This window comes from Eriocheir sinensis, chromosome 6 (assembly GCF_024679095.1).
Source record: "Eriocheir sinensis breed Jianghai 21 chromosome 6, ASM2467909v1, whole genome shotgun sequence".
In the NCBI taxonomy this organism is placed as follows: Eukaryota; Metazoa; Arthropoda; class Malacostraca; order Decapoda; family Varunidae; genus Eriocheir; species Eriocheir sinensis.
Window position 1 is genome coordinate 20,831,796 of NC_066514.1, and position 11,905 is coordinate 20,843,700.

At 44.7% G+C, this 11,905-nt stretch overlaps 1 protein-coding gene across 1 annotated transcript in view; it reads right to left on the minus strand.

Moving 5' to 3' along the window:
* Positions 1-8,396, minus strand: part of LOC126989926 (dnaJ homolog subfamily C member 3-like) — a 50,895-nt gene extending 42,499 nt beyond the window's left edge. The window contains exons 1-3 of the mRNA XM_050848529.1: positions 8,229-8,396; positions 2,723-2,833; positions 392-591 (exon numbers count right to left, since the gene is read on the minus strand). Coding sequence (XP_050704486.1) covers positions 392-591; positions 2,723-2,833; positions 8,229-8,307 — 390 coding nt within the window. The 5' untranslated portion in view covers positions 8,308-8,396. The remainder of the gene's footprint in view (positions 1-391; positions 592-2,722; positions 2,834-8,228) is intronic.
* Positions 8,397-11,905: the final 3,509 nt, after the last annotated feature.

Below are 11,905 nucleotides of genomic sequence, written 5' to 3' on the forward strand. Positions count from 1 at the left end.
GGCCACACAGCTGAGCTCAGTTCTTCCTCGCGCCACTTGAACAACAATACAGTACCCACGCTGCCACGCTACTCAACAACAACAACACCCTCGCTGCTGTGCTACCACGAGGGGAAGGGCAGCCAGAGGAGGAACCACGAGAGGGAGAGGAGTCAGAGTGATACAGTAAGCAATAAAGGTACAAACCTACCTCTTGTTTGATTTACATTGTTTTTGATTTACGCGACCTCTTCAAGGACACAATACTCGCGTAAATCAAGAGTTACTTGTATTAAACTTAGAGAAAATAAACCCAAATTTATAAGGAGAAAATAAAGGCAAAGTCGTAAGGTAGAGACAAGCTTGTAAAATGGAAAAAAAGACAAGAAAAAACAGCCAATCTGCACATTACCACATTCTCCAGGTCCATGTGAGCTTCCTCCAGGCGCCCCAGCTTGACTAGCACTCCACCTCGCTGGGCCCGTGCTGCTGTGAAGTCAGGCTTGAGCCGGATCACCTCATCCAGGTCCTGTAGTCCAGGCCGGGAGCGCCCCAAGGCCAAGTAGACTGTAGCACGCCGATAGTAGCTCATGTAATTGTTGGGGTCACCATCTGAGGCAAATGTTTGGTGCTGTGAGATGATTGTGCTTTGCTTCTTGATGGTTGGGATTTTTTTTTTTTTTTTTTTTTTTTACAGCAGAGGAGTCAGTTCAAGGGCATAAAAAAAAGGTAACAAATGTAAAAAAAAAAAAGTCTGCTACTCACTGCTCCTAAAAAGAGTTAGAGGAGTGGCCAAAAGATAGGTCAATTTCGGGAGGAGAGGTGTCCTGATACCCTCCTCTTGAAAGGGTTCAAGTCATAGGCAGGAGGAAATACAGATGAAGGAAGATTGTTCCAGAGTTTACCAGCGTGAGGGATGAAAGGGTGAAGATGCTGGTTAACTCTTGCATAAGGGGTTTGGACAGTAAAGGGATGAGCTTGAGTAGAAAGTCATGTGTGGCAAGGCCGCGGGAGGGGGGGAGGCATGCAGTTAGCAAGTTCAGAAGAGCAGTCAGCGTGAAAATATCGATAGAAGATAGAAAGTGGCAACATGGCGGCGGAATTTAAGAAAAGTTTGGAAAGTTTGGTTTAGTCGGCGCAACATCTGTGGTCATATGCCAGAGAGAGACAGAAGGGGAAGGAATTATAGGAGAAGGGAACAGACCCCAGGAGACGGGACACAACCCCCGATTAATACCTGGTACCCATTCACTGCTGGGTGGACAGGGGCGTAGGGTATTGGAAAAGCCACCCAAATTTTTCCACTCCGCCCGGGAATAGAACCCAGGCTCTCTCGGTTGTGAGCAGAGTGTGGCGGAATTTAAGAGGTAGACTATCAGTAAGAGGAGAGCTGATGAGCTGATGGTAATTAAATAGACTTTAACCCGGTAGCAGCAGGGATCATGTTTCTTAATGGTCCCTCTAAGCGAGAAAAATGAGAAAAAATCACCCCTCACACAAACCATTTCATAATACATATCAAAGCATTTGTGACCAGTTTATGTATCATCTATTTTTTGGGGTTTATATCATGGCACAAATTTGGCCAGCTGCTGCTACACGGTAAAGCCACAAATTTGGCCCGTCACTGCTACCAGGTTAAGGAGCAAATTATCACAAGGGTAACAAATGTCTTCACTGAACTAAGAGGTATCAATGAAGAGAGTGACTACTCTGTGAGGCTGAATTGAGGTATTTTACTTGGACAATCCATGAATGCTAATTTCATCAACCTGAGACACACTTCCCAGAGCAAGATTTTGCACATGGAATAATATGTGCAAGAGAAAACCCTGAGCAGGCAAGACCTACGAGATGCCTGTCAAGTTGTGGATGGTGCAAGTTGACTGATCCTGCCAACTGCTCTGTGCTGCTAATCAACCAGTGAGGGAAAGCAAAATGCACAGTTGCGAGCAGATTTTTTTTTTTTTTTTTTTTACGTCGTGGCCTATTGCGCCAGTAGGCTTCTTCCTGGTGGATCCTGATGGTCGGCCCAAGCCTTCTTCGCGGTGGGGCCTGATGGTCGGTCCAAGGCTTCTTCCTGGTGGATCCTGATGGTCGGCCCAAGGCTTCTTCGCGGTGGGGCCTGATGGTCGGTCCAAGGCTTCTTCCTGGTGGATCCTGATGGTCGGCCCAAGGCTTCTTCGCGGTGGGGCCTGATGGTCGGCCCAAGGCTTCTTCCTGGTGGGGCCTGATGGTCGGCCCAGCTCATTCTGGCGCAGGCGAGTATATATAGTGGCGCCATCTTGCATTGGCTCATGCTGCCCTCCCGGGGCTCATCTTTAATCCTAGAATCTAGAGTCTGGGTGTATAGATGGTCTTCTGGACAGCATGTGTGTAGTTTTAAGCCACCTGACGGCGGCTGAAAAATCCCAGCTTGGTGGCACCGGGCGGGGATTGAACTCGCGTCCTCCTGAACGCGGCGCCGTCACGCTATCCATTCACCCACCACCTCTCCGAAAAGTATAATACATTTACATACATTATATTGATTGGAGACCAGTTAAATCTGCATATTGACAATTTATCGCTGGGATTTTTCTCCTGAGCAGACGACTGAATTTTGGTCCAGCCCGTCACTGCTACACGGTAAAGCCACAAATTTGGCCCATTGCTGCTACCAGGGTAAAAAACAGGCCTTAACTAAAGTGCTAAATGATGGGACAAAAGGAGGTCTAGGTGAGGGGATACACTCTACACTCACCTATGGCAGCATGGAAGTGAGAGAGAGCATCATGCAGCTGTCCCTTGGCCAGCATCTGCACGCCCATCTCCAGATGTCTGTCAATTTCTGCTGCACTGGTACATTCAACCTCTGCCAAAAACAAATGAGAACAGATTTCATATTAAATACAAACTAAGTATTGGCTCTTGGTTTACACATAAAAAATAATCACATCAGATCAGATACTAAACATTATCCAATCCAATCAGTCTAAAGATTCCCTCTCTTAACCCGTCTCATGAATTGGCATGGATTTGGCTTTCACTGGTAGCCTGGTAACATATACTCCCAGGTCTTTCTCTGCCTCTGTGGTGGATAGTGGAGTGTTTCCCATGTGGTATTGGTATGCTGGATATCCCTTCACTGGTAGCCTGGTAACATACACTCCCATGTCTTTCTCTGCCTCTGTGGTGGATAGTGGAGTGTTTCCCATGTGGTATTGGTGTGCTGGATATCCCTTCACTGGTAGCCTGGTAACATACACTCCCATGTCTTTCTCTGCCTCTGTGGTGGATAGTGGAGTGTTTCCCATGTGGTATTGGTGTGCTGGATATCCCCTCCCAAGGTGCAGGACTTTACATTTTTTTTTCATTGAATAGTATCAGCCACTTTTTGTTCCATTCCTGTAGCTTGGTGAGGTCTGACTGTAGGAAATCCGCAGTCAAGAGGTTAACCAATCCTTATGCATAGCACATAGCCCTGATAATGCAGATCTTGGAAGTAGCAATATATTCATTCCTCACAAGTATATTGAGATATTTCTTCTGAAAAATCCATTATTGGAGCAATGATAAGAACACAGTTACTATTTAACCCAGTAGCAGCGGGGATCATGTTTCTTAATGGTCCCTCCAAGCGAGAAAAATGAGAAAAAAATCACCCCTCACACAAACCATTTCATAATATATATCAAAGCATTTGTGATCAGATTATGTATCATCTATTTTGAGGGGTTTATATCATGGCACAAATTTGGCTGCTACTGCACGGTAAAGCCACAAATTTGGCCCGTTTCTGCTACAGGTAAAGCCACAAATTTGGCCCGTTCTGCTACGGTAAAGCCACAAATTTGGCTGCTTGCTGCTACACGGTAAAGCCACAAATTTGGCCCGTTTCTGCTACACGGTAAAGCCACAAATTTGGCCCGTTTCTGCTACACGGTAAAGCCACAAATTTGGCCCGTTTCTGCTACACGGTAAAGCCACAAATTTGGCCCGTTTCTGCTACACGGTAAAGCCACAAATTTGGCCCATCGCTGCTACCAGGTTAAAATAAATTCAAGTATAAACCAACTCAGGTATTTCATATAAATAGAAGCTGGGTAAAAAATGACCCCCAGGAATTAGAGGATAGATTTTGCTTAAACAGTGAAAGCAAATACATGATTAAGGTAAAGCCACTGTATGATGTGGTTGTAGATTCGCAGACCTGTTTCCTGACAATCCCCCCCCCCCTTTTTTTTTTTTACATCAAGGGAGGCAGCTTAACCCTCTCGTGCACCGTAAGTTTCCAATAAGTTTTTGATCCACTCATCAGGCATTTCTCAGGCCCGACCAGCCCTTTTCTTCCCGCTGCGATACTTTACATTCCCGGACGTATTTTACCCTCACAGATTTATTTATTTATTTATTTTTTTATTATTATTATTTTTTTTTTTTTTTTTTTTTTTTTACGTCGTTGCCTGTTGCGCCGGTAGGCATCTTCCTGGTGGGGCCTGATGGTCGGCCCAAGGCTTCTTCCAGGTGGGGCCTGATGGTCAGCCCAGCCCGTTCTGGCGCAGGCGAGTGTTTATAGTGGCGCCATCTTGCATTGGACCCCAATAAATACCCGTACCCCAATAAATTTGGTATCAATGGCTTCATAAAGACTTGTACTAGAACATGCGCAAATATAAATAGAGGAAAATATATATAAACAATACAAACTCGTTTCAAGTCTCCGTATAGAGTATTGTAGACAATAAATCCTAAGTACTAACTCTTCCCCACTCGCTATCTCGAAATTTTGTGGGCCAACTTTTTTAGCCGAATATATGTTTAGAACCGGAATTTAGTGAGGATTCTTAAGGTATCCTCAAAATCCTCATCGCCTATTAGTTCCCGAGTTACACCAAGAAAACTGTATTTCTTTCCTCTCCCGTCAGAGTAGCCTAACAACTAAAAATCGCTTCACGCTCCTCATCTACGCTCCTTAGAAAGGTTGCCATATGTTACCATTAAGAAACTTATCCCAAAACTCTCCAAATTTGACGCACTTCCACCGAAAACTTAATTTTTAATCACCCTTGATGATGCAAAATGCGTCATTGTGCACGAGAAGGTTAGCCTTAACACTTATTATGGCCAAAATTATTCTGTCTTAATAAAACACGGTAAAACACCAACACCAAAAACAACACCCATAAAACACGTAATATTCGGAATATTGTTCTGAAACTTTCAGGGATTATTAGTTACATTACATACATTTACTCTACCACTTTCAATTAAATCGGAGAAGATGGTCATCCCACTGGCGGCAGACAGCGTGCGACATCCCGATTTGTCTGGTATCGGCAATGAAATTCTAGTTTTGTCCGTTTAATCAGTGGGTGTGGGCGCTTGTCGGAAAACACTTGCAACCGCTATTGCCGACAATCTCTGATTGTCTGCTATTCAGTGCAACTGCCCCTTTAAAAAAAAAAAGGAATGGGAAAATCTATCGCCGGTGAACTGCAATAGCCAGTGACATATGGCGACAGTCAGAGTTAGTCAGTAACAAACGGTCTTACTAATCGGCGGCCATAGCTGATAGCTGCCGGTACTTAGTTTTGAGAGCAAATTCAAACCTGTCGCAAGTTGTCACCAAGTGTCGCCAGCATGTCGCCACCCAATTTTAACAAGTTGGCAATTCTGCTATTGTCATGCCGCTGACATGTCAAATTTGTGTCGCCTACTGTCGCAGACTGTCCCAGACTATATAAGTTTAATCCTGTTTTGGTCGCAGCCGATTGCAGACAGTAGGCAGCTGTCGGAAACATTTGTCGCCAAGGGTCAGCGCCATGGCTGATGCCGCGAGATGTCTGTGACAATTTTGCCTCAGCCAAAGAAATCACCAATGACGACAACTGTTGCAGACAGCCCAAGATAGGCCGAGACCATGCCGCCAACACCTTGCGACTTGGTCTGCAACATCTCGAGACACTTTGCAACCTTGAAAATCGGGGGCTGTCGCAAGGTGTCTGCCGCCAGTGGGATGACCGTCTAATAAACACTCGTACATAAAAAAAACACCATCTGGTGTTCGAGTGTTTTTTTTATAATTATAGGCAGATTTTCACACAAACACTACATCCTTGAATTCGTCTCCTTGAGATATTAGTTTCTGTGTGTTTTTCATTGTGTAAACTATGTTTGACTTTGGAAGCCTTTTACTCAAAATTAACTTACTGGCGCATACGCCGTTTGAGCTCCGGGGTCCTCATATCTAATCTGATGTACATAGCCAACCGTTCCTACCATTTACTGTTGATGAGGTTTCAGGCCCCACTCCACTGCCAGCGCACCGCAGGGCCGTCAACAATATAATGACGTTAGACTCTACAGTAAATGTACATTTGACATGGCCGTATTCCAGTTATTATTCATTTGCACAACATCTAATCCCTCAAATCACTTGAAAGAGCTTAAAACCTACCAAATGGAAGAAAACACCCAAAATAGGAAACAGCAAATAGGAAAGAAATACTAATTTTAGATGTGGTGAGCCGCGGGACACTGTCAGCTTTGCCACTTATTGCAGTGCATGTTTCCACATACATTTCATGGGCATTTTTGGAGTTGTTTTTATTTCTACACTCTTTACTACTTATTTCCAGGAGGTTTGAAGGTTAGCAAAATACATATATGACAACAGGAAAGCAGCTGACCATGTAGGAAACAAGATACCAGTGTGTTAATTAAACTGATCTCAACTGTAAAGTGAAGTGCTGCTTTATAATAGATGTTGTTCATCCTACTAAAAGAAGGGTAAAGAGCATGGGGTATCCATCCCTTTGATATTTTGTTGTTGCCACCACATATGCAGCATTTCCCATCAGCCCCTAAAATTGATTTCATAACCCACATGGGCTGCTAGCACACCGAATTAAGGTAAATCTTAAGAATAGCGGCTCCTAGCGGGTGTGAATTTAGGGCACGGCGTGGTGGTAAAAAAACATTTCTAGCACGTACAACAGGGTTTTGACAAGCAGACAGGTGTGTTTATGTCACAAGGGGTGTATTTTTCCACGCTAACCTCATGATTTCTTCCAAGTTGATGGGCGATGAGACTGCGAGCTCCGGGGTGAAGAAAGGGAAGAGCCCCCGCGGAAAAATACACCCTTGTGACATAAACACGCCTGTCCGCTTGTCAAAACCCCGTCGACCGTGCTAGAAATGTTGTAATTACCACCACACCGTGCCCTAAATGTGCACCCGCTAGGAGCCGTTATTCTTAAGATTTACCCGAATTAAGAAACATTGAATTAGGGGAATATGAAGATGAGGGTAGCCGACCCTGATAACAATGGCAATGGCACGGAGTAAACCATGTCACACGTAATTAAGGTATACAATCTAACACTCAATCTAACCTAACTTGACCTGACCCCTATCCCTCACCCCACTGCCAAAATACAATGGACTAGTCTGCAATCATAAACCTTATACATAAATATTTTCAGGTTTTATCCTCCATAAGCTATATCAGTTACACCACTGCATTCCGATAAATAAATACAACACGTCACTATCAACCTCCTGCAAGATTTATTTACAGACGAGTCTACAATATCAACGAACATGCTTTGCAAAGGTAAAGATGGGGGAGGAGGAAATGGAAGAGGTGGAATAAGAAATGGAAGAAGGGATAGAGGAGAAGAAAGATGAGAACGAGGATAGGAAGAGAAAGAAGAGAAAAAGAAACAGAACAAATGAAAGAGGAGTTTGCTAAAGGATGAGGAGGAGGAGAAAGAGTAGAGGAGGAGAAAGAAGAACAAGAAATGGAAGAAGGGATAGAGGAGAAGAAAGATGAGGAGAACGAGAATAGGAAGAGAAAGAAGAAAGGAAAATGAAACAGGACAAATGAAAGAGGAGAGTTTGCTAAAGGAGGGAGGAGGAGAAGAACAAGAAATGGAAGAAGGGATAGAGGAGAAGAAAGATGAGGAGAACGAGGATAGGAGGAGAAAGAAGAAGAGGAAAAAGAAACAGAACAAATGAAAGAGGAGAGTTTGCTAAAGGATGAGGAGGAGGAGAAAGAGTAGAGGAGGCGAAAGAAGAACAACAAGGAGAAGAAGAAGAAAAAAAAAACAGAATAAGGTTATATCAGGCAGGAACAGCGCCTGGCATACCACTGATAAGGCCTCCCATGCATTCCCTCCAAGGCCCGTAAGATTTCATTCCTACTTCTCTCAAATCACAATCATACCTCTTATAGGAAGGCGCAACAAAGACCCATTCATGCTCACCAGATAGCCGCAGGTCCAGGGAGGCGAAGAATAACCAGAGGGAGTATATAGTGCGATGGAGAGAACCAAATATCGTCATTTTAACCTCCGCGGCGCCGCTGTCCCTCTGCCCTATAGACGGAGGACAACAACAAACACCAAGATCATACGGTCCGGGTTCAGCTGACGGGGGTGTGGAGGCGAGGCAAGGGAGTGTTGGATCCCCTCTCTAGCGCTGCCAACACCCCGAAACGATGCTCTTTTGTCACTCTAAGTTAGTCCTGCTCATGCTGTTTGCTACGGTCGTGGTCCGCGGCTATTGGTTGTCCTCCCGCCGCGCCATTTTTGAATTTAGATTTAGGAATGAGCCAACAAACTGTAATGTGTGGAGCTGATAGAGAAGATTTGGACCGCTTTTTGCTGTAGTGTGATGCTTATGGGGAAGAACGGGGAAAAAATTTAGGTAGATATTGTAAGACACTTTCGCTTCTCACATCAGCTATTTCTAAAGGTCAAAGGAGGGGTTAGTCGGGTTCTAATGAGTGTTTCTTCAGGTTCACGGTACAGAAGAAGGATCAAACTACCACCAGGGTCATAAAACTACCCCTGGAAATGCCCACAACTCCTACGAAAGCCTTGTCTAATATGTGTTTTTGGGCGGCGAAATGTCTTATGATACGACCCTTAATTAATGCTGCAACGACCCTATAACGAAGACGAAGAAAATATATTGATTGATTGATTGATAGTTTATTGTTGCAAGTAAACAACAAAGGAGAAGGGAGGAGCATGCCATCATACCTCTTATAGGAAGGCGCAACAAAGACCCATTCATGCTCACCAGATAGCCGCAGGTCCAGGGAGGCGAAGAATAACCAGAGGGAGTATATAGTGCGATGGAGAGAGGCAGTACAAAGTGTGATTATACAACGAAGGATACATGTGGAAGTAGCACCAGGAAAGGAGATGGCGCCACTATAAACACTTGCCTGCGCCATGACGGGCTGGGGCCGAACACCATCCAGGCCCCTCAAGAGAGCCTACCGGCGCTGTAGGTGTTCACGTAAAAAAATAAAAAAGATACAATGGTAGGGGACAAGTGATAAAAAAATAAAGGCCTTGATTTAATTGGAAGACTCCTTTTTGATGAGCAAGTGACTGAACAAAGTAAAAGAACGATTTATAAAATCTGGGAAATACGAGAGAAAAGGATAAAATCAATATAGTGAAGCCTAAATTAGATATAAGGCTGCGTTTACACCAAGCACGTCGCGTCCCGTCACGTCACGTCACGTCACGTCAAGTCATGAATCGCCACCCCAGTTTAACACTGATTTGTATGGATATTTGAAAAATGCGTTTACACCGGTTCCGTCCAGTCACGTCACGTCACGCCGCGTCGCGTCGCGTCAAGTCAATATATAGAGCTGGTTCTATTTTTCACCTGACGTGACGTGACGTGACGTGACGGGACGCGACGTGCTTGGTGTAAACGCAGCCTAAGACCCAGACACAGACCACAAGACCACAATTTCCGGATTCTGAAAAGCGAGTTATCATAAAAGCAGTCTTAAAGGGAAAACTTGATTATCAAAACGTAAGCTCTTATTGTCTTGATAACTCCTCGAGCCTTTTTCTTATCAATTTCTGCAACATTCGCGGTCTTCGTTCTAATTTTTATTCTGAACAATACCATCTCTCCTCCTCTAAACCTCACCTTCTCTTCCTCACCGAAACACAGGTTTCTGAGGCTACTGACAGCAATCTCTACTCTGTTCCCTCCTACTATCTCTATCCTAAATTTCAATCCAAAGCTGGATGTTGCGCCTACGTGCGCAACGACATCACTTGCTCTCGTGCCCACGACCTTGACTCTTCTGAATTTTCCACCATCTGGTTAAGACTTCACTGTCATTCTACTACTAAATACATCTGTGCTGTTTATCTCTCACCTAACTCTACTAACTATGTAAAATTCTTTGACTATTTGAACTCTAAAGTGGAGCACATCTTGACCCACTCTCCTTTCGCTGAAATCTCCATCTTGGGAGATTTCAATGTTCACCGCCAGCTTTGGCTTTCATCCTCTTTCACTGACCAGCCTGGTGAACAAGCCTACAACTTTGCTATCCTCAACGACCTAGAGCAGTTGGTCCAGCACCCTACACGTATTCCCGACCGTCTTGGAGACCGGCCCAACATACTAGATCTCTTTCTTACTTCTAACCCTTGTGCTTACTCTGTCAAACTGTTCTCTCCGTTGGGCTCCTCCGATCACAATCTTATTTCTGCATCCTGTCCTATCGCTCCTGTACACCCTCTGGACCCACCGAAGAGGCGATGCTTCTGGCATTTTGCTTCAGCTCGGTGGGACGACCTGAGGATGTACTTTTCCGATTTCCCGTGGAATGATTACTGCTTCTAGGAGAAAGACCTCTCTGTGTGTGCCCAGCGCATCACAGAGGTGATTGTCTCTGGAATGGAGGCATACATTCCACGTTCTTTCTCTACTCCTCACGCTAAAAAGCCTTGGTTTAATCTTGCTTGTTCTCGTGCAGCACTTTCACCCCATGGCATGTATCAGGACACATTCTGGTACCACGTCAGCTGTATCGGATCTTTCACGCCGACTTACGCTGGATTGGTTGACAATAGCGTCTCGTGGATCTGCATTAGATGCGACGTACCTAATTTCTCATTCTCATTCTTCTCAGCTGATCCTATTCCACTTTTAAATTCCTTCGACGTGCTAAATCAACACAACACAGACAATTAACGTACCCTGGCACGCAGCACGATCTCATCTTGAACCCCAAACCTTCAACACCTCTAGCTCAGCTCTCATAACCCGGTTCCATTTTTCACACCTAGTCCACTTTGAAGTTGCCGGCTGGAGCACAGAGTTGGCTGGACTGGGCTTCCAAAGATGGCGGCCGAGCTACTTCCGGTTGCCGCACCCGAGTGTCTGGCTCGCGCGCTCTAGGTATATAACTCTCTGTCCACCACGTGTGCGCACTTGGGAATACACAACAGGCTGTTAATATGCCTGTCCTTGTTCTAGTTCGTCCACTTGTGATCTTTGTGATGGCTGATATTGCCCGCAAGACAACAAAACACCACCATCAAACAAGCAAGAACTGAATGAGTGAACGTCGATGTGGGGTAAATTTTTTGTAAAGAATCTGCCCTGTTCATTTGTTATAAAGTCTTGTCTTGATTAAAAGTGTTGCTCTGGTGTTTGCGGCATGTACTGGAGCCGATACAGAACAAGCAAATACATAAAATATATAAAAAGTAAGCAAGTTGAACCTCTCTTTGCGAGCTATTTTGCGACGGCGAGCGGGACTCCGGGAATTGTCGTACTCAAAGCATCGCATTTATCAGTTCCTGGGCCTGAAACTTTCCCTACCCACACAGATAACGAAATTCCAGTTAAAGTTATCGTTAAAATCATTACTTATCGGTGTCTTTGCGATAGCCGTGAGTCAGAAACCGGAAAATACAATGTGCTGAGTGGTGAGTACGATCATTTGGTAACGCTGATGGCGGGGGTCGAATGAAAGCCGAGGCACCGTAGCCAGATTATCGTACTCATAGCCTCGTATATACCGGTTTCTGAGGCATAGCTATTGCCAAAAAAAAAAACACCAGTGATTAACCGTTTTAACGATAACTATATATGAAGGCAGTTACTGGGG